Source organism: Chelon labrosus (genome assembly GCF_963514085.1).
Source record: "Chelon labrosus genome assembly, chromosome: 1".
NCBI lineage: Eukaryota > Metazoa > Chordata > Actinopteri > Mugiliformes > Mugilidae > Chelon > Chelon labrosus.
The window spans coordinates 18,307,030-18,334,600 of NC_140337.1; the positions used below are offsets into that span (position 1 = coordinate 18,307,030).

The 27,571-nt window shown below is 46.5% G+C and overlaps 1 protein-coding gene across 3 annotated transcripts; it reads right to left on the reverse strand.

Annotated features, from left to right (window-relative positions):
• Positions 1–277: 277 nt before the first annotated feature.
• Positions 278–24,221, reverse strand: serpinh2 (serine (or cysteine) peptidase inhibitor, clade H, member 2). 3 transcript variants are annotated; one of them, XM_084551749.1, is made up of 5 exons: positions 24,166–24,221; positions 22,502–23,142; positions 17,540–17,632; positions 16,739–16,971; positions 3,328–4,638 (listed from the first exon to the last, which is right to left on the reverse strand). In XM_084551749.1, the coding sequence occupies exons 2-5, from the start codon at positions 23,133–23,135 to the stop codon at positions 4,333–4,335; spliced, it is 1,266 nt and encodes a 421-aa protein (XP_084407875.1). In that variant the 5' UTR covers positions 23,136–23,142; positions 24,166–24,221; the 3' UTR covers positions 3,328–4,332. The 3 variants fall into 3 exon arrangements, with proteins under 3 accessions (XP_084407876.1, XP_084407875.1, XP_084407874.1); XM_084551750.1 differs by lacking the exons at positions 3,328–4,638; positions 24,166–24,221 and adding an exon at positions 278–367 and having other exon boundaries at positions 22,502–23,182; XM_084551748.1 differs by lacking the exon at positions 24,166–24,221 and having other exon boundaries at positions 22,502–23,182.
• Positions 24,222–27,571: the final 3,350 nt, after the last annotated feature.

A 27,571-nucleotide genomic window follows, 5' to 3' on the forward strand; every position in this document is an offset into this window, starting at 1 on the left:
CACTTCTGATTTCCTCTAATGGGTAAGTAGTGCACTGTACCTCCGATGACTCTGCTCTGAGTGCTCTTTCGCTCTCTCTCTCTCGTTTCTACCACTCGGATTGTCCAAGACTTGAACCCATCACTGGGATGCGGCGGAGAAGACAGTAAGTTCACGGTCTCACTTTAACATCATGGTTTATTTAAAAACGGCAATGAAACATTAAGTTCCCTTAAAACCTTTTTTTTTTTTTTTTTTCCTCCATGTGAGAGTCTACCTTCGGAGATGGTGTCAAGTCGTCACAGACTGCTCATAACGCGGCTCGCCTCGATTGCCTGTCCAAAATATTGCTGATTTCTATTTCCAGAGTGCTCCTGGGAGGAATGCACTGAAAAAAGAAACATAAATAGTCAGCAAATGTGTTTTTTTAAAGAAAAAAAAAGAAAAAAACAGCTCTCCTCAAAATACAGCTGGATTTACTTTAGAATCAGAATCAGAAAAGACTTTATTGCCAAGTATGTTTGGACAGTAAAAGTCTCATTTCTTAAACAACCATGTCTAAAGACACATCCTGTGGACGCAGAAAAGATGTTAGTCTGTTTGAGAAGGGTCAAATCATTGGCATGCATCAAGCAGAGAAAACATCTGAGGAGATTGAATAAATCACTAAAATTGGGTTAAGAACTGTCCAACGCATTATTCAAAACTGGAAGGATAGTGGGGAACCATCGTCTTCCAGGAAGAAATGTGGTCGGAAAAAAATCCTGATTGTTCCTGATTGGCGATCACTTAAACGTTTGGTGAAATCAAATTAAGAAAAACAACAGTAGAACTCAGGGCTATGTTTAATAGTGAAGTAAGATCATTTCCACACGTACAATGTGAAGGGAACTCAAGGGATTGGGACTGAACAGCTGTGTAGCCTTAAGAAAACCACTGATCAGTGAGGCTAACCAGAAAAAAGGCTTCAATTTGCTCGGGAGCATAAAGATTGGACTCTGGAGCAATGGAAGAAAGTCGTGTGGTCTGAAGAGTCCAGATTTACCCTGTTCCAGAGTGATGGGGGCATCAGGGTAAGAAGAGAGGCAGATGAAGTGATGCACCCATCATGCCTAGCGCCTACTGTACAAGCCTGTGGGGGCAGTGCTATGATCTGGGGTTGCTGCAGTTGCTCAGGTCTAGGTTCAGCAACATTATGTGCCCAAAGAATGAGGTCAGCTGACTACCTGAATATACTGAATGACCAGGTTATTCTATCAGTGGATTGTTTTCTTACCTGATGTTCACGGGTCATTCCAAGATGACAATGCCAGGATGCCACCAAATCAGGAGTGGTTCAGGGAGCATGAGACATCATTTTCACACATGGATTGGCCACCACAGAGTCCAGACCTTAACCCCATTGAGAATCTTTGGGATGAGCTGGAGAAGGCTTTGTACAGTGGTCAGACTCTCCCATCATCAATACAAGATCTTGGTGAAAAATAAATGCAACACTGGGTGGAAATAAATCTTGTGTCTGACCTTATTTTTTGGCCAGGCACTGTACAACCACAGGAACATTTACAGTGGGATGGTTGTGGGTTTGATGTGTTCATGGGGGGCGGGCTGGCATTGCTCAGCAGGCGCACTTCAGATGCGAAGAAACTGTTCGCCATGCGAGTGGTCCTGCACTCCCATGGATCGCAGCCGCCTGCCAGAGGGGAGTCTGCTAAATAATCCGTGTCCAGGGTGAGAGGGATCAGCCACAATCTCAGCCGCAGAGTCCTGGAAGCGTACAGCTCGTCGAGAGATCGCCTTCTCTGCAGAGCGAGCGGCACGCTGCAGTCTGCTCTCGTCCTCAGCAGAGGCTGCAGCGTACCAGGTGGTGATGGACTCAGCGATGGCAGTGTAGAAGTGCACCATAAATGTCTTCAGCTGCCGCAGGAGTATATTAAGCATATGTATATTATAAGTTGGTTAGTCTAAAAACATATTTCAGCTACTATTTTGCAGATTGGTGCATTCTAAAAACTTTGGCTTGGGACGTATCTCGGGTTAATGAGAACTTAAATAAAGTTTCAAACTATCAACCAAAGAAAACTGAATTCAGGATTGTGCCATAGCTTTAAAGCTGTGACCGCTTGCAATCCAAAGAAAAAGCACCATGATGGAGTCCCCCTCATACGGCTGATTTATTTCCATTTCATTGCAGCAAACTGAACACTGCGTTGTGGTCACTCTATAGTACCGACAGAATTGTTCAATTGTTGCTGAAGTGCTTTTATGAAAATAAATTGTTAGCCTTTAAAAAGATAGATCTATTCCAGCTAAAAACAAAAAGAAAGAAAGATTGCCAAGCATTTTGCCGAGCTAGGGTACAAAGAAACTTGTGGTATTTATTGGTGCAATGTCCTTTTAAAACATATTTTATAGCATTGGTGTACGGTACAGTACCTTCCCTTGTGCAGGTATAATATAGCCGCTCCACACCACAGAGAAGTTCTTTTCTTACCTTTTTCTTGTAAGTTATATGATGTCTGGCTACCTGTGAGCAGATAGTGGACATGCATGTGTTTGCCAGTGTTTTGAGCTGAATAAAATGTGAAGGTGAGCCAGCGGGGGAGCCGGTGTTAGAATAAGCAGGATTGATGTGCTCACAGCGGACGGCCGCGGATCCATCATCGGCTCGTCTAAATCGGGAGCGCGGTTTTGTTCAGCGAGGAGTGTACCCGCAGCATAGTGCCCTTTGCGGGTCCACGCTGCACAGGGGGACGCTGCAGAGGGCTGCCACTGAAGCGGGGTTTATTTACACACCAACCCACACCTGAGCAGCGCGCGAGCCGCGACAACGTGACAGTTGCCGAGCAGACCTGTGCGAGGGAGGGGGGCTAATTTAGGAGCTAAGCTGGAACACCGGAGAACACGTTTTGTTGAATGCTGTGAATCAGACGTACCAGCTGTGTGTCTAGACGTTGTTGTTTAGCACCGTAACAGGACAGATGTAGCGCGCGTTTACGCTTTTACCTTCAGGAAAATACACTGAAAATACACTTTTTTTTTTTGCCGATGTCTTACTAGAATCTCAACACGTTCGAATAACGCCGTCATATTCCAAGAGTTTTGAATGGCAAAACGTTAAAACCTCCCTTTTGTGTTTTATTTCTCAATCGTTCATTGATGAAAATGGAAGAAACGCGTTTTACCTGTGGCTATTGACTGCTGTCACGAACGTCCAATAACCGATGCTAGTTCAAGGCTTTACATCTACTTCCACACACCCTTGAGGCTTGGTGTCAGCCGGGTCAATTCAGGGTAGAAGTAAAAAAAGATATATAAATAGCCTCCTGTCAAAGAAAGATTGAGCTGTGGCGGTCCCCACGTATTATTTATTAATAGGACATGTTTGATTGATTTCTAGTATCAAGAGCAGGTCAAGGTATTGATACCCCAAGCTCAAGAGGATAAAAGTAAAAAGCACCAGTCCCTCATTATGGTCGTAAATATATATAAAAAAGTCTAATATACAAATGGAAATCAAATAGCTGTAATGCCTCTAAACGCCAGGTTGTTACATGTAAGTCAAGCGATGTCAGTCATGTTCGTTTCCAGCGGCATAACGGTGTCATCGATCCCCCGATGGCATTAAGAGATTAAAAGGTTCCCCGTCCCCTCCGTGTTGTTGACAAGCGCTGTAACGCATTGCAGCCATTAGCATTAAGCTGGCTCATCAATAAGCACTCGCCTGATCCATCAGTCTTCCTCAGATGTAGCCCAGGGGACCCCGTCACAGAGAGGCCCCAGCCAGCTCAGACTTGTGGCCACACGGGCACCCTTGATCCGACGGTCGACCGCTCGCCCCGGTGTTTGCCTGACGAGGAGGGGTGTGTGTGTGGGGGGGGGTTCGGGTGTCGCTGCGAGCTTCTGTTTGTTAAAGTCCTTTGTCGAGGCTGCTGCGCTGGTGTTGTGTCAGTGCAACCACTGCTTCTGCTTGTCAGCATGTTCGTCAGCGCGCTCGTCTTGTTTGTCATCCCGTGTTGACTTGATCATTGAGGCCTTCAATGTGAGCGCGGGTGAGCCTCTCAAAAGTTCCAGCCGCATCCGCCACCGCCGCCAGTAATGTCTCGTACAGTGTTTTCATTTATATGTGCCATGTAGGTGTTGCCGTGCGTGCGCGAGCGAGTGTGTAAGTGTCGGGTACCGCGGTGTCAGTGTCAGTCAGCGCGAGACTATGCGGTGTCAATGTATGACAGCCAGCCGCAGTCTGATGTGATAGTGCGCTACAGTGAATGACAATGTCTTGACTGAGGAACCAGAGTGTAGTCTTTGTGAAAGGGAGAGAGGCGAGAAGAAAAGGACAGGCGGCGGAGGACGCTACAGCTCGTCGTGCAAAGCTTCTCCCTCCGCGTGGTCCAGAGCTCCCATCAGCAGCAGGGCCCCGGTGGCGTTGTCCCTCACGAAGAGGACGAAGGGGTGGTCGGCGTAGAACAGCTTGGCGTTTTCCACGTGCTGGTCCTCCAGATCCGCGTCCCCTTTCCCCGCCTCGGCGGCCAGCTCCAGGGAGGCCCAGTGGACGACGCCACCGAGGTGCAGCTTCCCTTTGCTCTTGTCCGACACTCCAGAGAAATCCGCCACCTTCTGGTCCCAGGCGTCGGTCAGTCCCAGAGCGGACAGCTGTTTCTGGAGTTGGGAGAAAAAAAAACAAAAAAAAAACAGAGTGAGGGAATTTAAGGACTCGCCTCCGGGCCGCTCTACGCGGGGAAAACGTCCTGCGAGTGTGCGCGGCCGAGCAGCTGCCGGGACGCTGATCAATTATGCACGCGAGGAGACCAAACAACAAGTGGGAGGGAAAGCATATTTTAAAATTTCATGATGACATTCAGAAGTTGGAGGCAAACACTGCCCTTCCCCGAACCTCGCCGCAGGATTCAGGCAAACAGAAACATTCCCTCTCAAACAGTCAATCAGCAACTTTCTTCTAAAGGAGATATGTTTTTCAAAAAAAAAAAAAAAAAAAAAGAAATACCAGTATGTTTATTTACTCTGTGTGCCCACAAATTCGAGACGGTATGGAGGCTGACAGTTGCCCTTGTTGTGAGCTGGCAGAACAAAGTGGGCGACAGGCAGGGAGGAGACGGAAGGAGGAAGCAGAGGATGAATAATTTAAGAGTGATGCCCCGTGACCTCGGCACCTCCTTTGTTTTGGCTCTGATATGAATTCCACAGAAAGTCGTCGTCATGACAGGTAGTTTATCCTCCCGTGGCAGAGGGCCACTCACAGTGACAGGCTTCTCCAGGGGCCAGATGAGAGCATGTGTGGGTGTGAACGCGCGGCTGTGTGGGCTTGCGTGCGGATGTGGGAAAGGGCCGCGGCTAGAAACGACGACGAGTGGGTGACAATGCCGTTTCCTGGCGTTGTTTAAACCTTAAGCTGACTAAACTCTTTATTGGCAACGGCTTTTAGCGGCAGACAACTACAGTAAATCATTTGGATGCATTGTTTGGGTACGTGTAAACGCTCTGCGGGTTGCCACCTCACTGATTTCGGCTCTTCTTTAAAAACCACATTCTTATAGCTCTGTATAATTCAGCCTGGATCTTAAAACCACACGTCTGCCTCGGCCTGAAAGTTGAGATGTGCACACAAGAGGATGTTGCACAGTATCATGTCCGCTTCTGTCTAAACATGAAATAAGTAGATGTATATACAGATGTAGTCACCTGTCACTCTCATTCCCAGTGTTTTCATGCAAAGCTCCTGCACCACCACCACCACCGCCGCCACCGCAGAGACACACAGCACCTCCTCCTCTAATGCACTTCTATTGTCCTCATCCATTATTCCTCCACTCTTCCTCCACTCGCTACCTCTACATCACTGTCTTCCTCCGCTGCTCTGCCACTTCCCTGGCATCCCCATCCCTCATCTGCCCCACATGCCTCTTCCATTCTGTTCCTAACTCAGTCTTTTTCTTCCCCACCTCATTCTTATCTTTTTTTTATTTTTTTTTAATCCAGTATATGGAGCTCTTGTGACTTCTCCACCGTCGGTCATTTCAAGATTTGTTTTTTAGCTGACGATAAAAACGGAAAGTGCGTCTGTGAAGATTCTCGGTCATTCAGGACAGCTGGACAAAGACAGCTGGACAATTCCTCCATTTATGGGTTGATACAGACCTTAGTCATGTGAGTTTCAGGTTGGCACCATGAACAGATGTTCCAATTAAAAAACTAAGCTCCCCACCAGTCATTAAAAACTGAAACTGAAACCAAACTCCTTCTTTGAATTGGCTTTGTTCTTTTCAAAACTATTCTCTCACGTGACCAAGCTGATCTGGGGACTCAATGACAACTACACAGGGTACCTTCAAGAGTTTTTCTGTTTGCATTTGCACCGGCACAAGGAATGCTGAGGCATCAGCCAGCAGGTGATTGATATAGCAGCATCAATGAGCGACAACAACACAAACAGATTGCATTTAGGCTTCAGGGCTTCAGGTACCCCAACCATTCACTCGATTTTACATGTAAACAATGGTTAAAACAGCTGTTGATGGTTCATGACCAACCAACACACAAACACTTCCTCTTGTGCTGTGAAAGCGCCTTCTCTGAAGCTGGAGACGGATACGCCTCAAGGGAGATCTTAGTTCCTCAAACATACAATAAAGGGCTAGAGTCTTCTAAATGTACGACAAAAAGTTCCCGTATAGCAAAAGCACAACAAGTCCTTTCTCTCTGACTGCTGTCTGCTTGTCAAGGCAAAAGAAACTCGAAGCATAAAAGTGTAAAAATGGAGGGACCCAGGTGCAACCCTGTGGCAGTATGATGGGAAAGAGACAAGGGATGTCAGAGGAGTCCAAGGAGGGCTTGAGCACCGCAGAGGTGTGTCACCGCATTATATGGGGAAAGAAACCTCAGGGAGGTGCTCTTTGGTTGCCCTTTCTCTCTGACGCACCACATGAATCTTAGATGGAACAGCAACGGTCGGACTGCTGATGCCTCGCACGCCGCATCAACGAAGCTATTTGTCTGCGAGTGAGAGCCACGGGCATTGTCAGCTGGTGGTTTCCTCTGTGTGTGTGAGTGTGTTGGGGGGGCTTACTTGGCCTACAGCGGTGCAGTCTAACCAAGCCTAAGGTGGCATGGCATCAACCCTCAGGCGCGGAGCACTCAGTGTCACATTATTTCACCTCAGTGGCTGAGCCCACTAAGTAGCTTGTTGGGTGTACCTGTGGGGGTTTTCATGGGGACAGGTTGTGGCAGCTAGGACGCGTTACAGCTTCAACTGCGAGGGGTTATTAGAGATGATTTTAAAAAGGCAGAGTAGCTTTAATAATGGCAATGGCAAAACGGTAAGATGAAAGCAAAGGAAAACGAAATGAAACTACTGCGAGACGGTGCCTAAGAAACCCTAAAAAAAAAAAAAAAAAGAATCTAAGAGACAGAGATGTTTCACCTTAAAAGTAAAACAAGAGTGCAAGTAGAAATTTCATGAAATGCCATGTTTGTGATCGTGTCTGTTTTTTTGTTTTTGTCTTAGTGATGCTTTCTCTGCAATTTGCACATCCAATACACATTTCAAATGGGTAAATTCAACTATATTTCTCTCATTCTAATCCTGCAAGAACAAAAAACTGTGAAATCCAGTTCAAAACAAAAAGCTGACATCCATTGACATCCATCAAAAACAGCATCCCCTGCAAATTATTGCTAAAATTAGAGATTTAAATGCAGGAAAAAGAAGAAAAAACACTCAGTTTGGATGAGACAGGGCCAGAGGTGGACTTCAGCGGTGCCACGGCCCTGACCAAAACCTAAATAACACAATAAATCTCATTGCACCATTGCAATGGCCTCTCTGTAAGGCTCTTCAGCTGTCTGTCCTGAAGGAGTAGCGGTGTTAAAAGGTCTGTCAAAGTTGGTTGGCAGCACCTCAAGAGAGATTGCCCAAAGGATGTACGTGTAAGGGCTACTATCCTAGGAGTTTGATTGTGTTTTTGTTGCCAAGATGACCTGCACATGGCCTTCACTTCAGCTGAGTTCGCTTTTGTGTTATTTGACTTTACTTCTACCTCCCACACTTTACTCATCCATCACTGGTGTCAAACAGTCCCATGTTTTTGAAGGAGCTGTTACGCTCAGTTTAATAAATAAGCTTGCGTGGACTCATTTGTTGCACAAGGCTTGCAACACAAATGGGACTGAGGTCACTGGCAATAATTTAACTCAACGCATTATTGGCTGACTGTTTATTAGGGCTATGAAATGTCAGGAAAGTGTGAAATAATGGTGTTCGGGCTGCTTATTTTCTGCTACAGTAACAGTGCAAACCCCAAGACACAGAGAAGCAGAAATCTTCTCAAATAAGAAACTGGCTCTGGGGACTGTTTGTCATTTTTGATGAAAATCTGTGACATGATTAACCAATTAGCAGTCAGCTCACTGAGCCATTTATTACTTCTTCTATCATTTTACTAGTCCATCATAATTTTCTGCCAGTATTTTATTGTTTTTCATGCCAGGTGCTTTTTTCTTTTACACAGAACTACGAAAGTTGCAAAGAAAACGGGGATGCACATCCAAAAATTACAAAATTTGGGCAAAGACGCTTCGTAGGGTCTCATCACACACAAAACGAGTTCTTCACTGAACGCTAACTGGTCGATCTATATTTTATAGACACGTGCACATACTGTAGCTTGAAACATGGCAAGATGTATTCCTTTGTGGTCTTGTCATCTTGTAGGATTAAAACTACCTTCCAAAGTATGCTATATGAAGTCAAACGCTCCAGTTTCAACTGTAAATATCAAATATTGTAGCACTACAGCGGTGGAACGGTTACAGCTTGTACCTAACCACGAGCCTCCCCGGTTCAGTTCTGGCTGAGGAACTTAGTTGCATCTCCCTCTCTCTCCTCCTTTTGCATTAAATATAATCTCAACTAGAATAACAACCCTTTGTTGTATGACTCCACCAACCAGTCAAGTTGTAGTTTACTTCCATGTCCGCCTAGAGAGCCTTGGATTTCATAATTTCCTCAGGGTGATATTGATCACATCAGCAATAATGGGTTGGCTGTGAGTGACCTTTACCTCTGAACTTTAACCACCAAGATGTCTGTGAAGGTTCTCAGTCATCCAGGTCATGGTACATCCAAGAAAGCGTTTAAAAAAAGGTAACTGGACTTGTAGAGTTTTTTGAGAAGACGTTTCACCACTCATCCGAGTAGCTTCTTCAGTTCTAGGGGACTGGTGGGAAGTTTGAGGTTTAAGTAGACTTTAAACCTAGGCCTTACATCTAAGTAGGCCTTAAATCTCAAATTTCCCATCAGTCCCTTAGAATAGAAGAAGCTACTCAGGTGAGTGGTGAAACATCTTCTCAAAAAACTCTACAAGTCCAGTAATAAAAGCTTCTTCTTTGGACCACCAAAATCTGTTCAGTTCATCTTTGAAGCCAAATGAAAGTTTGAGACAACTGTGAGGAAATTCCGTCACAAATATGGGACAGTCAAAAGGATTGTATGTACGGACAACCCAACAGCATAATGCTTCGTGCCACAGGTGTCGCCAGCATGGACGCATACAAAATGTTGAAGACCAATGCGTTAAACACCTCCCAAACCACACATTGTACAGTTGCACCTTTGCACTTGCCGATCCACACCGGAACGAATTCGACCCGAACTGGTCCAGTCGATCGCGGCGGTAGCTTACACTTCATATTTCCCTCCTGGCTTACCAGTAACACTTGCTAAATCACTCTTTTAGGCTAACCTTAAACAACTACAAACATGTTCATCCTAATTTAACGCTGCCCTTATAATCCCGCGTGGGCGATTTTGAGCATGCAGTATGTGGCTCTGGCATCATCGCAGCTCCATTTCATGGACACATTTGATGCAGGCTTTAAAAAAAAAAAGAAAAAACCCTTTCCCTTTCTCTCACATCGTCAGCTCTCCTGAGGCTTCAAAGAGCCTCCACCTCTTTATTGAGTCTCATCAGCAATACTCCTATTTTCATCTTATTTACATGGGCTTTTACCTCTCCTGCACAGTCAATGCACTCAGTGTGTCTCATTCGCTCGTTCACAGATACACATGAGCAGCTCTTTATTCCACAAGGCCATTTCAGCACAAACAGAAAAAGGGGAATAAAAAAAAAAATCCTTAGCCTTTAGTGAGATGTTTAACTAATGGCCATGAAACACATCTGATTAATTCATATGATGCGAGGCTATGGTAGCTGAGTTAAAACAGCTGCCCCTCGACACTGTACACCGCGGAGTGTGCTCTTGTAAATATTTGATGGCCTTTTGACCTCATTAGCCATGATTGAGTGAGCTCTCTGGTGCACACTCATATGTCTTAGTCACCAATTGGAGATATAGCCAGAATGGAGCTCAAGCTTGGCCATTAGTGTCTATGTGAGAATGTGTGTGTGTGTGTGTGTGTGTGTGTGTGTGTGGGCTGGTCAGCAGTAGATCAGAGAGAGTGGGAGGGGGAGAGGGGGTGAGCGATGAGGGTGGTTTATTCAGTGACCTCTGGGCCAGGCTTGTTAAGAGGGTTCTCCGTCTCTGGCTACAGACCCCGACACAGTCTGCTCCTCACCAGAGGAAAACACCACAAATAGGGAGACAGACAGAAAAGAACAAACTCTGCAGCTATTTATAGTTCTTGGTTAAGCTTTCCACCTTGTCCCCAAGCAATCATTGACCCTCCGCTTCCAGCCTCTCCTGCTCACATGCCTGCTGAATGTCACTCCTATTCAGGTCAGCAGAGCCAAGGTGCAGACGCTCGGCGATACTGTATTGGAAGCACATGTGAGACCCACAGAAAGGATTCAGATCCCCGGGAACTGATACGACAGAGAGGACAGAGGTGAAGCGGGGAATGGGTGCGCTTGGACATGACTCAGATGTGCGTGATTTCATCTGTTCTCATTTCCACACAAGTGTTTTTTTTGGGGGGGGGGGGGGGGGTGCACGCGCAGATGCACGCACTGCTATGATCTTCTGTTTGCTCAGATGCCGCCCTCTAATCTCAGGAGTCCATGGCCGTCTCGAGCGCTGACAGATAGAGTGGTAAACAGCATTAATGCACGGTGATGAGCAATTATTTGTCTGACCCAACCGGGGAAAAATGATTGTCAGAATAGACATGGCATGCTGTCACTGGCCTAAAGGGTTGGGCAGACAGACGCAGCGAGATTGGAGAGGGTTGGAGGTTTGTTCAGGGCTTTAGCCCTTTCATAATGATTTCTCGAATCTTTTTCTTGAGAGAGCAAACTCCTGACGAGTCAGACAAACAGGGGCCAAAACACTGATGCGCTTATCCATAATTAGGTTACATAATGAGAGAACTGTGGAGCTACTTTTAGTTTATTTACAGGACTTTTTCCTTCTCCTGTCTGGTAAACTCCCTGGAAGAGACAAAAGAGGATTTGTGCAACAGCGTGTTTTCTGCTCTTTCCCTGGCAAAGTCATAGCCGTGTCAAAGGGAGTTGTTTCCAGCTTTAGTTCTAGATTACAGCCTCCTCCCCAGAGTGTCCTGACAATGTTAATGTCAAAAGCTTGTTCTTCGGGGCATGGCTAGCAGAAAAAACATGGCAGCGCCGCTCTACAGAGATGTTTGTTAAACCAGAAAGAGGGCAAAGAGGATTTCATCAGTCCATGATGAGGTTACAATGTGCATATGAGGAGGACATGGTAATAGGTTCCAGTCTGCGTAACCTGCCCTGGGGAAATGGATTTTACTGGCGTACCCTCTGTATCTGTCAGGTTCAACTAAACTCTCCCTCTCTACCCCCACCCCCCCTTTTTTTTGCTTACTATGTCTTTCTCACTCAGCCACAACCATTTTACCAACAACCAACTACTGGGTATTTATAGGGTGAATTCAGACTGATTGCAGTGCAAATATTAGAAGCAGAGTGAGCGTTAAGTGCAATGAAAACATGCTAGAAGATGGTGGGGTTTCTCCATGTCGTGGGAATTCAGGCAAAGACGCATCCAAGCATGTTGGAAAAGTCCTAACGTAAGCAAAAAATTGTGCCAGTACCGAGGTTGTACTCTAGGCCTTCACTCCAAAAATGTAAGGAGACAAGGAAAGGAAATAGAAATATTTAACACTAGGCACAGACTCTTTTCATATAGCTGCCAGTATGTACGTAGCTAGCTAGCAACAGTTTGTGCAACTATCTGTAAAAATTTGCTATGCATCCATCTGAACCCTCTCTCTACCTGATGGCTAACAATGAGTATCACAGATGTCCAACTATATGGTCAACCTAAGATTGTTTTCATCACGGCTAGCTAAAGTCTTAAATGTCAGTTCTTTCTTTACCGCTCTACTGCTCCTGCTTTACTTTATGACATCCAGCCCGCACATGTTAAAAGGAAAGACTAACAAATCTCTTTCTTCAGGCAAAGAGCAAGGTACAAAGTGTTCATGCGGCGGCCTCTTATTTCAAGCCACAGCTTTTACCAGTTTAAATGGCAAACGTCTCCCGTGAAAGGTCATTTCTGATGTCACATACACAAATTCCGTAAGTGACCTGATGATAGACCAAATTTAAACATGGCTGTGGCCAGATTGGTCTCCTGCCAAGCTACATGGAGAAAATACCAACACTACTGGGGCTTTTTCTGTAGTTCACACACCAAGAATGTGATAAGTCCTTTCTTTTAAAGGGGAACTGTTTTTTTACAACCTGGACCTTATTTCTGGCATAAAATACGATCGTTTACTCACCCATATAACTTTGGTGTTATTTGGAGTCGTTCGTCAGATATTTACATCCATATATATCCATATAGTGGGAGTGACTGGGGCACCGAAACGCAGCCTCTAAATAACGCATTATCTGCCACGAAACTCGTTCATTTCACCAATATTTTGTCATGATACGCTAGTGCTATTCCTCATCCGTATACTCTGGCTCAAAACGGTAAGGACGTCCATCATAAACAAAGTCATCGTCTACAACCTCAGAATCAGAAAAAATATTCAGCCACGTTGCAAAAAACTAGCAGTAGCAAATTACAGGTAAACAAGCTGCGCGGTGTGTCCGCGGCGCTTAGAGATGACATCATCCAGGTCAGAGGTAACAGTAACAGGTAACTCTGGACTCAACGGGGAATAGCACTAGCGTATCATAACAAAATATTGGTGAAATGAACGAGTTTCGCGGCAGATAATGCGTTATTTAGAGACTGCGTTTCGGTGCCCCATTCACTCCCACTATATGGACATACGCGGATCTAAATATCTGACGAACGACTCCAAATAACAACCAAAGTTATATGAGTGAGTAAACGATTGTATTTTATGCCAGAAATAAGGTCCAGGTTGTAAAAAAAAGTAGTTCTCCTTTAAGCTTTGAGCTTTTGGACCCTCAATATATGGATCATGTGGCCTGAGAAAAATAAGGTTGGCCGAATTTAGTAGTAATTCATTCATTCATTCATTCATCTTCTGTAACCACTTGTCCGGTGAAGGGTGTGCTGGGGGGTGCTGGAGCCTATCCCAGCTCTCATCAGGCGAGAGGCGCCAATGCACATTTTGTAAATTTTTTTGCTTCAACTACACTATATTACCAAAAGTATTCGCTCACCCATTCAAATGATCAGAATCAGGTGTTCTAATCACTTGGCCTGGCCCCAGGTGTATAAATTCAAGCACTCAGGCATGCAGACTGTGAAACAAGACATTTGTGAAAGAATGGGCCGCTCTCAGGAGCTCAGTGAATTCCAGCGTGGAACTGTCATAGGATGCCACTTGTGCAACAAATCCAGTCGTGAAATTTCCTCGCTCCTAAATATTCCACAGTCAACTGTCAGCTCTATTATAACAAAATGGAAGCGTTTGGGAAAAACAGCAACTCAGCCACGAAGTGGTAGGCCACGTAAAGTGACGGAGAGGGGTCAGCGGATGCTGAAGCGCATAGTGCAAAGAGGTCGCCGACTTTCTGCACAGTCAATTGCTACAGAGCTACAAACTTCATGTGACCTTCAGATTAGCCCAAGTACAGTACGCAGAGAGCTTCATGGAATGGGTTTCCATGGCCGAGCAGCTGCAGCCAAGCCACACATCACCAAGTGCAATGCAAGGCGTCGGATGCAATGGTGTAAAGCACGCCGCCACTGGCCTCTAGAGCAGTGGAGACGCGTTCTCTGGAGTGATGAATCACGCTTTTCCATCTGGCAATCTGATGGACGAGTCTGGGTTTGGAGGTTGCCAGGAGAACGGTACATTTCAGATTGCATTGTGCCAACTGTGAAATTTGGTGGAGGAGGAATTATGGTATGGGGTTGTTTTTCAGGAGCTGGGCTTGGCCCCTTAGTTCCAGTGAAAGGAACATTGAATGCTTCAGGATACCAAAACATTTTGGACAATTCCATGCTCCCAACCTTGTGGGAACAGTTTGGAGCGGGCCCCTTCCTCTTCCAACATGACTGTGCACCAGTGCACAAAGCAAGGTCCATAAAGACGTGGATGACAGAGTCTGGTGTGGATGAACTTGACTGGCCTGCACAGAGTCCTGACCTGAACCCGATAGAACACCTTTGGGATGAATTAGAGCGGAGACTGAGAGCCAGGCCTTCTCGACCAACATCAGTGTGTGACCTCACCAATGCGCTTTTGGAAGAATGGTCAAAAATTCCTATAAACACTCTCCTCAACCTTGTGGACAGTCTTCCCAGAAGAGTTGAAGCTGTAATAGCTGCAAAAGGTGGACCGACATCATATTGAATTCTATGAGTTAGGAATGGGATGGCACTTCAGTTCATAGAATGAGTAAAGGCAGGTGAGCGAATACTTTTGGTAATATAGTGTATTTTATATTATTTTATTTGACTAGATTTTTATTTATTTTTATTTAATTTGTATTTAATCTAATTTAACTTTAGATTTTTTTGTATTATTTTTATTTTTTAACCATCTTCACCTGTTCTTCTTTTTACTAGCGGTTCTCAAGAGCGTTTTTTTTTTTTTTTTTTTAATGTGCAACTGAGCTACTGTGACCAAGTAATTTCCCTTGTGGATGATTAAAGTCTGTCTAAGTCTATTTGACATATGACAGTGACAAAAGTTAACTTTTACTGCAACTACTGTGAACACCTAAATACAGAAACTTTCCCCCTCAACAGGATGTTCTATATATGTGGAAGTCCATGTGGGTCCTTTTGACCCCGATCAAAGAAGTGCTCTTCCACCAGCTTGACAATTCTCTTACCTTCCAGTCAGCAGACCAACTGAGTGCAGTTTTACCTGTATGAACACTAACATCCCCCAAGAACTCACATTAGCATCAGCTGCCACAAAGCTGCTTCCCGTCAGCCTGGCACTACTTCTAGTCTCCTCTCTCCTGACTCTGACCAGCTACCTGCTGGCTCTGGGGGTAACAGGGGCAGAGATTGAGACTACCAGCTGATCTGAGGCGTAACCTTTGTGCTCTTGTAAAAGGAGGTGTGAGGGAGGCTTGGGGGCCCCTCCAAGGAGGGACAGGTCATGGTCATCCGCAGACCACTCTTAGCCTCCTAGCAGCCAGGGTTGGATTCACTTCAGAAAGCTTTTAGAGCCTGACGCTATATGTACATCTGGATGCTTATCACATCAAGGGAGAAGAGGGAGGGAGACAAATGGGAAGGAGAGACATTTACAACTACCCGAGTCAGCCTGCACTGAGCTGGAAGGAGCAGACCGGCTCACCGCTTCAGTTACTAAGAGCACTAAAAGGAAGTGGAAGTCACAAAACTATGCAAGAAACAGGGGGTCACAGGTGCAGAATGCATGTAAAAGAAATAAAGGGGAAGAACTGACAAGCGAGAAACACAGCCCAACATGGAGGAGGCCGAGCCAAGTGAGGAGGAAAGAGAAAAGACATTCTCTGCATATGAATAGAGGAAAAATGACTATTGAAGAGGGTATGCTAGGAAGAGGAGCTGGCCAAGACACAGTCAGTGAATAAAGAATAATAGATGTAGAAAAGGAAGCAAGGAAACAGTGAGGATGATGGCTGCACTGCTTCGTAATATGTCTAAGCATATCAGGTGGAGTGAAAAATGATGGCGAGCCAGGGCACAGGAAATGAATGAACAAAGAAACCGCAACTGAGGCCGCGCGCCGGCATCCCCTCTGTCAAATTCCACAACAGTATTAAAGAGATGAGCAACAACGTCGGCGTAGCACATTCAAGGAACTGAAAAGAAAGTCAGTCCATTCTTCTGGGTACAAATGCAAAGAACACAGAGCAAAGTAGGAACTAAAATTTATCAGACAGACACAAGACACAAGCGTATTTCTAGGGTAGCTAAGGTGACTCTAAAAAAAGAGGCTAATTCAATGTGGGCCTCATCTGGGCTTCATTTGAGGAGGATGGTGCACCTGGTAGACCGCGCTCACTCCGAGGATTTGCCAGAGGCAGCACACGGGGAGAAGCCCCAGCTAATGAATGCAGCAGCCCCAGTTAATGTGGACATGCTGCAGAAGCGTGCACGTCCACTGGGAAAGGAGAAAGGAGGGGACAACCAAAAGACCCGATCTAGAAGATAAAATAAAGCCTTTGTTCCATGACGTGACCCTAAAACGAAAAAAATGTGTCGCAGCGACTCTGATCAAGCCAATCTTCTATCAGCACGTACATCAGAGCTGCTAGAATCACGGTGTCCTATGGCTGCCACGGAACAGAGGCATAATGAATCAGTGTGAACCATGCAGGACTCAACAGTTATTCAATTGTGAATTAATAATGGTTTACCTCGATCCTGTACCAACCTGCAGACTGAGCGCGCTGGTGATGTTGGCCTTGGGCAGAGAGACGGCCACGCTGGTGACACTGGCCTTCTCCAGCCACTTGGAGAGACGCTCCAGGGTCAGCAGCTTCTCCAACCGAGCCAGATCTTCGACGTGAAAGGGCAGCAGGAGCACGAGGCCGGCCTTGCCTCCCCACAGAGGCGCCTCCAAAACCTGCACCATGTTCTCGACGTCTTCGTGGAGACGGAACAGACCTGCAGGAGAAGAAGCCGGAAGAAGCCGGCAGGAAAGACCAAAGAGTCGAGGAGAGGCGTAACATTTCAACTTTTCAGCAGCGGTTCAGTGGAGTCGTTCTGCTCTGAACGGCACTTCTCTTGGATGTGAGCTCAGACTTGCTTTCTTTTTTCCAGCTGTGTCACCGCAGGTCACGTGGCGCCGACTGCTTAAATGAGCTGAAGTTGAGTTCAGCTTCAGCCCTAAATTGAAGGAAGGCCGCGACAGGTTGACAACAGATCACTGCAGCGATCACGCTCATGAATCGAAAATGACATTTAAGTGTCATTTTCACAATCTCGACAACTCTTAGCGCCGTCAGAGCAGAAGTTCCCTCAGCCTCGTTGTTTTTAGACAATGCATGAAATATGAAAGGGGTGCTCCATAAATCATAAGGTACACAGGGATAAATAAGAGAGAAGCAGATTGGACCTTACAGATGTTCAAGCCATTTCGGAGCTTGATTCCTTTTTCGCTGCATTTATTTTCTGGCAGGAGAACAGCGGTGACAGACTGTGTTTTTTTTTTTTTGTTGTTTTGTTTTTTTACCTGCTCTGTGCATCATCACCACTCTGGTGTATTTCTTCCCCAAGAAGGTACGACGGTCTGCGCTCTCCTCGCTGAACTCCCTCTCCCACAGCCCTGCACAAAGACAGACGATTTAAATACGGACCGGTTGATGCGGGAAAACTGTAAGAACATAATCAATGATTGAAAAAGGTGAAATAGTGAACATGAGGTTTAACAATGCCATGTTCACGGAGTACCTATAGGCCTCACACACACTGACACTGGCTGACACTGCTCATAAATCATCGATATGTGCTGCCCATTTAAAAATGTATACTGTTCTCACAGCTGCCGAGCTGGAGCGCTATATCGAGGCAGCTGTGAAGCCCTTAAGGCCGCCGCATCCCAGTCACTGCTGAACACGTCCCACTTGGCCCCGCTAACCCCCCGACAGCTGTCAGTTTAAGAGGGGCTAAGAGTAGTGGAATTACTGTTGCAATAACCTCACGACACATTCTCAAAGCCGCTGGTCCGTTCAATAGAGCAGGGCCGCGCTGGATGGAGCACTGAGGTCGACAGATTATGACTTGTACCCATTCAGCTCTTTGTGAATGAGTCTGGCCGCGGCTACGGCTAATGATGATTCACACTATTGATTAATAATTGAAAAGACCGCGGCACTCAGAACACAAAGCTGAGGTGCAAGGAGGCCAGAGAAGTCAAATGCTCAGATTGCCAACGTCTGGAGAGTGATTGCTACTTTTTTGATTAAATACTTACATTGAAAAAAGTGTGAAGTGTACTTTTTTTGCCCATGTTGTTCATAACTGAACTTAAAATACACTTAAACATGTTAATCCTGTTTGCCAAAGTTCTGCCTATAGGATGACAGCAAATGCTCTGACTTGGATTTTGCAGATGAACACCTAATTAGATGTTCCAACGAACCAATGAACCATACTACCCCTCTGAACCATGCTGCTAACAGGGCTAAAAAGAATGGTCCAAATCCTAAAACCTTGATTACATTGTTTTGTTGTTTTTAAATACATTTTGTAAAAGATAGTCCAACATTTAGTGTTTGGAAGGACTTCTTTCAACGTCTAAAGATGAGAAGGCGTCAAGATGGGTGTGGATCAAGAGGGGGCGATCCGTGGACCACACAAGCTACCTAGACCCGAGCCGGGGACTGATCACCTCTGGCTGGGTCACCTGGGCGCGGGTGTATGAAGTTGAAAGACCCGAAGCACCCGATGACCGCAGGTTACATCACTGATGATGTGTCTAGGTTGACATCGCAAGGTGTGTCTTGAACCTGAGAACCCTAGAACCCTCCAAACCATAGACTGTATAAAAGATGGACGGCGGAACAGCTCCTCTAAAGTGAAGCCAAAGCAAGTAGAGCTCCCCCTGGTGGCTGGCTGCAGTATAGGTCATAAGCTCCGCCTCCTCCCATGTTAGTGGATGGGACTTGGGTAATACTAAAACACTGAAACATTGTTTTTCAAGGATGGTTTCTGTCATTTTACGTAGTTAATATAATGTTGATGCATGTTCATGCGACAATTGTTTGGACTAGTTTCGTTTTAGTTATTTGACGCTATAGAAACAGGATGTGACATAATGGCAACTACCAGTTGCCATGCCAACCACTCTGTGAAGCGATCCCGTACGGCCGTGAGAGTTGTAAAAAAAAAAAAAAAAAATGACAAACTTGTAAAAACTTGTATAATCCAACATTTCCTTGTAGCTGGTGGAGGTAGAGCAGAGCGTAGTATTAATTAAAGAAAAATGCGAGGGAGTCTGGAGGAAGTGTGGTCGTTGATATCATGGCTCCACTCTCGGACCGTACTGCGCAGACTCTGGCTCCAAAATCGGAAGATAGCGCTGCCCGTATCCCCGGGAAAATAGCCAATGCAAGGAAGTGGAGACACTTTGTCCATATTTATATACAGTCTATGCTCATAAACACACTGAAGGAATATAAATGTTGTTTTTCTTTTCCACAGGCTGACTAGCGCCGCTTATGACTAATGAAGTGTAATTAAAGAGCAAGACTGCTGCTACAAATCGTCCGACAGATCATCAAATTTGACTTTGATTCATTTTCTGTTGATCAATTAACTAATTATTTCAACCCCAGTGTTGCCTTTCAAAAACAAAAATCCTCCCAGGCTCTGCTGGAGCCCGGCCAATCACAAATCACAGCAACAGCGGCATGAGATTTTCCCTCCCCGGCGTGCTAGCACACGTCTCAGACATTCACTCCGCTTCCCGTGGCAGACCAGAGAAATCTGATCGCCCTGGAATTCAAAGACGACAGGCTGAAGGTGACCCGAAGTGGCAACCGTGTTGCTGAAATGATGTCACGACGATGAACAATTTTCCCTACAGCGCGGAAAACATGTGCCGTAAACCGGAGCGGGGATTTAATGACCTCACCGGCGCGCACAGCCGAGTCTGTTGATCTCTGTGTGTGGCTGGTGTAGCGCAACGCTGCAGCAGAGAGTTCACATGAAACCCGAGTCCATTAATATCCATCGGCAATGAACGATGAGACAATTGCACCGCTCACACTCCTCACCAGACTGGTACTGTAAACTTCAAAACCCAGAGCACAGTCGACGGCCGGCTCCCTCTCCTCCCTCTCCTCCCTCATCAACTTTTGATTAGTTGTGGTATTTCAGGAGCCATTATTAGAGGTTAAATGTGCTCTGCTTCTTTAGTCCCCCAAGTTGTCGCGCTGCCCTGTATAAATTCCTCCGTTCAATATTATTTTCTTTTCCTGTTAGTGTTTGTTTCTCGGAGACAAAGCCTGAATTAATTAACCAGTGTGGACCGGAACTCCCAAAGCAGGCCTTTCACATGCCTCCACCACGTCCGTCAACCTCTTTCACCCTCTCTCTCTCTCTCTCTGTCTCTCTGCAGGCTCTTTATCCACATTTCTTTGTCCCCCCCCTTTTCCCAAACAGAAAATGTCTCCTTTTACCCGTCTTTCTCTCAACTTTTAAACATTTCTCTCTTATAAACATGTTCCACGACCGACCGGCCCCGACCTTCCCTTCGCCTGGACGTCGTGTACACGGACGGCAAAGAACTTTTTAACGAAAGTTAAACAAAACGAGAGAGGAAAGCGTCAACTGTGAGCCAAAGACAAAAAAAGTTAATAAAAAAAGCTGGAACCATCTCAATAGCCACACTATGAGCTGCTTTAGGATCCTTAAAGAAATAAAAAATAGGATAAAAATGAAGTTTAAAAAACAGAGTATGGTAGTAAGAGGCAAACTATGACCGTTTTTAAATTATAAATCAAAACTAAAGGAATCCAATTTTCTGTAATCTAATTTGTGTGCTGCAATCTACTGTATAATCTAATTTGTATGTTTCCCCCACAAAATTAATGAACCAACCAATAATAATAATAATAATAAAAAAAAAAACTGTAATGAAGTCAAAACATCAAACAAAGAAAATTAATTAAATTGCTTATCAATATACTTTATAATCTTTTTTTTTTTTTTTGGGAGGGCTGCTTTCTATCTGCTGGCAACCTGTTTTCACTTCAGCAGCCGCGCCGTCTTCGCGCCTAATAAAAGGAGTACCTGCAGGAGGAAACAGAAGGAATAGAGGCAGATAGGCGCAGATAAGGATGTGAGCAGAGGAGACGCGCGAGGGGGGGGGGTGGGGTGGGGTGGAGGAAGAGGAGACGGGGGTAGATTAGACTCGCGATAAACGATGACAAAGGCACGAAAAACAGAGAAAAGAGGAAGACAAAACAGGAGGGATATATTTAACACATCATCATCTTTTGTGGCGACTGCAAACAAAGATGAGATTCCGCGTCAGCCGGCATACAAATGTAAGCTCGGAGAGATGGTAGATTACATTCCTAAAAAGTTATGAAAATGGAAAATATTACTCATGACGAAGTAGTGGGAACAAAACCCCCGCCGGGCCCTGAACGAGTTTAAAAGTTGAGCTTTAATAGCACCTTTAGGGCGCGGCAATGAGCCCCTGATAAGAAATAGATGGATATGTTTTTGGGATGAAACCGTTAAATCGCAGATGGAGGCTGCATCCGCGCAGAAACATTGACTACTTTCCACCGCCGCAGCCTGTCACAATGAACAGAACCGAGCCAAGCTGTGCCACGGCGGACTTGGAGCGCTCCGAGCACAGATGTTAGGCGTGACACCGAGGGAGAGAGTCTGGACACTTGTTACTCAATTATTTAAGATGACACATCACCACCAAACCCCCCCGTTGGAAGATGAATAAGCTCTCAGTGATGGACCCCGGAATCATCCTTTATCCGCTGTGTCCACCAGCTGGAGTCCGACGCATCCACGCACGCGGGAAACACACACAGGCGCGCGCGCGCGGACGCACAAGCGGGCACGCTGGCACGCGCCACGGAGCGGGCAAAGTGGCTCTCCGTGCTGTGTGAACACTAGAAGCGGCGCGTGCCAGATTAGCACTCGAAGATTTCTCATGCAAAGCGGCAAACAGTTGTAGAATCCCAAATGAGTCCGCGGCTGAAATCTGATCTATCGTGTGTCACGTCTGCAGCCAGGCAGCTACGGCCTTGAAATATTCGCCGAGACGCGATTTATCTGCCGCTTACAACGCGGCCTTAAGTTTGACCCCCGCTCACACCTCGAGTGTGACGTGTCCGGCCCTTATCTGGTTCGTTTGAGGGCCACTCATCGGAGGAAAGGGTTAATCTGATCACTTGACCATTTGCTGGCCTTCTGACTGGTCTGCTGATCACCAACCACATGGCTCCTACCTGTGCAAGTCCTCACTTCCTGTGTTACTGTTGCTAGATGGGGGTTCGTTCCCATAGAAGAACACTGAAAACCTTCGTTAATAGAGTCCAGGGGTAACGTGGATGGAAGACAGCTAACATTAGCAGCCTTGCTAACACTCACATTCAGTTAAATCGCCTAGGTTCTCCAGGTTTGGAGACACTGATTGGTTAGTATTTTTTAGATATTGTACCTTTAAAGTGCAGAGCATTTGCCAGAATCAGCGCTCCAGCCTTAGCCTTGATTTCAGCCCCCAGAGGAGCTCCCTCCAGCCCGCTGAGCCCAGCCTTAGCCCAATCATGGAGCTGCTTCAGGTCGGCCTTGCCGTCTCCTTTCCCGAGCGTCTGCTGCTGCAGCCTGAACCTGGTCTGGCTCTCCTTGGCGAAGGCCTTGCTGATCGCCGGAGCCTGCTTGGCGAACACGGCCGAGGACGCGCGCAAGTGAAAGCTGGTCCCGTTGGCTTCGGCGACGCTCTTCAACGCCGCGGAGAGAAGGTCCCCGAGCTGCGCTTCTGCTTTGGAGGAGGAGGACGGCGGCTTGAGGAGGTCTTGCACCTGGCTGGCGGTTTTGCCGGCGGAGCCTTCGCCCAGCGCTCCAAGCGAGGAGGCCACCAGCAGAGGGGAGAAGACGGTGTTCACGGCGCTCGGGTCGGAGCGCAGGGCCTTGTAGAGGCGCAGGCCCAGAGCCCAGCTCGGGTCGCCGAGAGGAGGAGGCGGCGGCGGCGGCGGGCGCGGCGGAGGATGGATCTTGGTCGAGTTAGTGGAGCTGCTTTCCACCGGGAGGAACGGCAAAGAAACCAGGAGGAAGAAAGGCAGTCTGGGCAGCATGGTAGATCTGGAGGAGAGCACAAAGAGTACGAACATTTGCTAGCAGTTATGCGCGCATAATAATGAGGGCTTTTGAAGAGAGCGCGTTGTTTAGAATGCAAGCAAAGACTTCGGCTGCATTCAACACAAATACGCTCATTTGCCAGTTCATTAGGTACACTAGCGAAAACAAAGCTTAGCTTCAAGAAGGGTGTGGTATTAGGCGATTGTTTCAAATAAACAGAGAGAGAGAGAGAGCTGTTGATTCAACTGTGTTTTCACTGTGGAGGCTGTGGTTTGTAGTATGATTGAATTGCGCACACAGTTTTAGTCGGATAACAAACACAGTTTAACGGCACCACAAACTGCATCCTCCAAAAAAACGATCATGCAGTTGAATTACCGCCTTCCTGACGCTGTTTCGACATAAACTGAGCATTATAACAGCCGTGAACTTAGGATTTAGAGCAGGGCTGCTGCATTAGAATGAATTATTTGACACTGGTGTACCTTATGATTTGGCTAATTTGTGTATTTAGATTTATATCAGCGTACTGGCTGCTCCTACAGGTGTTTCCCCGCCGCTCCCATCCGAGATAAAGCCACGTAAACACATCCTCAGGGTTTCCTATCTGCTGTAAAAGCTCCTGCTTGTGTAAACCGACTCAACTTGATTTTGTTAATTCCTCCCCACTTGGCAACGTGTCTCGCCCGCTGCGCAAAAAGCGGTGTGTGACAATTAACTTTGATGGAGTTTCAAGGAAGCTTTTCAGTCTGAACGAGCGGATGAAAGGGAGAAAAATAAAAAAAAAAAAAGGAAAGAAAATAATAATAAAATAAAAAAAATAGAAACGGTCTGCCTCTCTCTCTCTCTCTCTCTCTCACACACACACACACACAAAAAAGAAGAAAAAAAACGACTCATTGATTTTGCCGACAGGAGTGACGGGAAACAGCTGCCGTCTAGTTCAGCCCACTCTGGTATGACTCCAGCGAAAGAAAAAATAAATAAAATAAACAAAAATAAGTAAGCATTTGTTTATTTTTTTACCGTTAATTAATTTACGTGTGTCCCTCTCCTCCACCGCTGTCCTTCCACAGCTGAGCTCCAGAGGAAGTTACGCAGCTGCCGGGTTCAGACGTGGCAGGAGGAAGTCGGACGTCTCCCCTCAACAACTTCACCCCCCTTTTTTTCCCCCTAAAACTTCCAGAAACTTCCATTTGAAGCCAACACAGTGTGCTGCGTAACCGGCAACTTGTGCGTTATTATTATTATTTTTGTGGTTCGTCGTGTAACCTCGTTTATAAGTGCACTTTTACTACACATCTAAAAAAAAAAAAAAAAGTATTTAATATCCATTAAGTAAACCTATAACGCGGAAGAGGAATCCAGTATCTGTATCCAAATGGTTTTAAACAGGCATAGTACATTTGTGCTCTACAAAACCATAATTAAATATCACCAAATCCCTGTAGGGGTATATTGTAGCCGCTCCCTGGGAGTTTGGCGAGGATTATGTGGATGTAGAGTTATTATTTTTTTTATTTTTTATTTTTTTTATAAACGAACAAGCATTAAAGCAGAACTCGGAGCAGCTGAAGCGTTTCTCCATACACTGGAAAGAGAGCTCTGCGGGTTTGCTCCTGCTCCTTCTTGGCTCAGTCAGTGGGAGCTGCAGTACAGGCAGTCGCTCAAGCGGGGGCGCTAATGTTCTTCTCATGTCCTCGGCTCAGTGACCCTTAAGAGAGAGGCTGCTGCTGCATGTGGGCCAGGGCCTCCCAAAACTTGACACCCCAGCCCTCCTCCTCCCCCGCTTGGGAAGCACACACACACACACACACACACACACACACCGCAGAGGCAGCAGCCTGACGGCCTCAGGATGCTTTTTATTTCACTTTTCGACTTTAAAACCTGAGCGCATTTTCCGGCGCGTTAATTGTGATGGATGGAAAGACACAAAGCTAACATGTTGGAATATTTATGCTTTATATTTAAGGTAATAGAATAAAATCTGCAGGCGACACATTACCATTCTAACGCGCACCTCGCTTTGCAGTAGCTGCTGTCATGGAAAACTAGGCCACACCATGAAAGCCCGCGTTATGTCTGACCCTTCCCAAAACGTCCTCATTATGTTTTCTGCTCGCGCCGCTTCCCTGCGTCGTACCTGCCCTCTTCCTACAACAGGACAGGGAGTGGAGAGCGGGGGAAACTTGCGGGCCCTCGGCTCTTTGGGACAGGGATTATCCGCTAAATTTAGGGGGGCGGGAGAATGGTCATATAGGGTCCTGATCGATAAATGTAGAGATACACTAAGGAGGCTAGAGGAGGATCAGAGCGGGATATGGAGGAAGATAACTGCTCGGGACCACCGATGCTCGGCAATCAGGCCGAACATGACAGCTTGTAGACCCAACCAATTATTTACCCCAGCCAAATCAATAGAGCTCTCTCCGAAAGATAGCCATCAGCAGCACTATCTAGAACACATTCGCAGCAGACAGCACAAGCCCACACTGAGCACTCACTGCCACTCTCACTCTCTGTCTCTTTTGCGAGCGCGCGGACACTTGGTTATCCTGAGAAATAAAGGCACAAATCATTTAATTATTGGACATCCGCACCCGAGCAAAGAAAGAAGCGCATGTCAAAAGTAGAGCTAGGGCGACGTGAAGCTGCATCCGCCGAAGCCTCCCAGAGAGGACGGGGACGCACGGCGGTGGCGATGAGTCGATACGCGCAACCACGAAGGTTGTAACCTTCACCAGAGGAGTCACCGACCCCTCCTGGGACCCCCACCGCCCCCTCGCCGGAACCGCATCACAGTCGGTCTGGTCAGTAATGAGCAGGAGCACGCACTACAGAGCAGGTGATTCATAAAAAAAAGCAGGGCTTGCACCGCAGTTAAACGAGTCCGGGGGGAATTGGATTGGAACGCGAGAAGCTCCTCAGTCAGCGGATTGCTCTTGTCGGGGGGTTTTAAAGGCACTTAAACCGCGGCGCACTCTGACACCTTTCCCTTTTTACCGACGCCTCGAACGGTCTCACCTGCACCTGCCCCGCTTGTCCTCACCTCACAACACCTTGTCATCCATTTGCTAGCCCCAGATGTCAGTAAATATTGTAATTCGCTTCGTGGCGCGCCGTCCGTTCACGCGCCACTGTTGTCGGGGTTAAACGCCGCTGGCTCGAGGGCCGAGAATCAGCACCTTGCAACGAAAGCCGTTACGGCCACTGCCAGCTGGCCTAAAGCGATCCACTCACCCCGTGCCCTATTTTCGCTCTCATTTTCTCTGTGTTTCTCCTCAACGCTCCTTCGCTCCTTCGCACATGCTCCAGTGTTTATTTTATTCTGCCATTCTTTTTCCCCTTTGCTCTTTCCAGAATCAACCGCAGCGGCTTCATTAGACTCCCTCTCACTCAACGATGTTCATTTCCTGTTACTCTTCCTTTTCATCCGCTCCTCCACATCAATGTGTATGTTTACACGGACAACATTTCTGCAGCCCAAACCGAAATCATTGTAATTAGAGAGTCCAACTTAACTGTTTACATGGACGCTAAATGAAGTGATCTGTTAAGATATACGTGTTTACACAGACCCAAAACAAATAACTCCTCGAGGAAGACGGAGAAGTTCCTTCCCGACAATTCTGGCTTTCGTTTATCTTTCGTCTGGACAACGCTGTTTTTTTTTTTGCAACGTCCATGTTTCTGTCCATCCTGGATATGTACCTGTGCTGTATGACATGTATGACTACATCACTGTTGCCTATCCAAACCATTTGACTTGCTAGGTAGATCTTGGTCAAAGCATCATCACTTTCCACTGGAGAGGTTCCAAACCAACTTCCCGCCGCAAAAACATCTGAAGGCGTGCAAGGTGGTCCAAGTAAATCCAGTGTCTCTCTACTCTCTACATGTGGGGCCTCCGCACTCAATCCACACACCTACCTTCCTATTTACTCTCCCACAAGAGAACTGACATCAAGCAGATGGAGACACTTAACCATTAAACAATATTCCCTATGAATATGTAAAAATGTCCTCCTGCCACCTCCACCTTCTCTCCTCTTACTCAGCGTCAACCCGCTTCCGCTCGGCTTCGCGCCTCCTCTCGTTCCCTCACCCCTACTCCTACTCGTTTTCCCATCTCTCCTCCTTTCTTGTAAATCTCCCAACGTGTTTTGGAGTCCGCACAGAGCGAGCTCCTCGTCGTTTCTGGCCTGCGTGCGCCGTGTCATCAGCTCTGGTCCGTTTCAACCGGACCCCGCCAGGACAGTCCCCCGGGATCCAGCTGGTTTCCGTCAGGTTCGCATTGTGGTTCTTTAAAATCAGGCCTCTTACTTAATGTCTGGCTGAGCAGCTAAGCTGCTGAAGCATTGCAGTAACACGAGCACTAACCTAGTTGGAGAAGCCAAACCTTCATAATGAGTAGAAATCTTTGGGATTT

Bases quoted from the DNA above. Each gene is read 5' to 3' on its own strand.
- serpinh2 (XM_084551748.1), bottom strand. From the start codon at position 23,171: ATGTTCGTACTCTTTGTGCTCTCCTCCAGATCTACCATGCTGCCCAGA. The intron at 17,633-22,501 runs GTACAATATCTA...GTCTTTGTGCAG, and splicing joins AAATGCTCTGCACTTTAAAG to GGCTGTGGGAGAGGGAGTTC. The intron at 16,972-17,539 runs GTAAAAAAACAA...CTTCTCCTGCAG, and splicing joins GGTGATGATGCACAGAGCAG to GTCTGTTCCGTCTCCACGAA.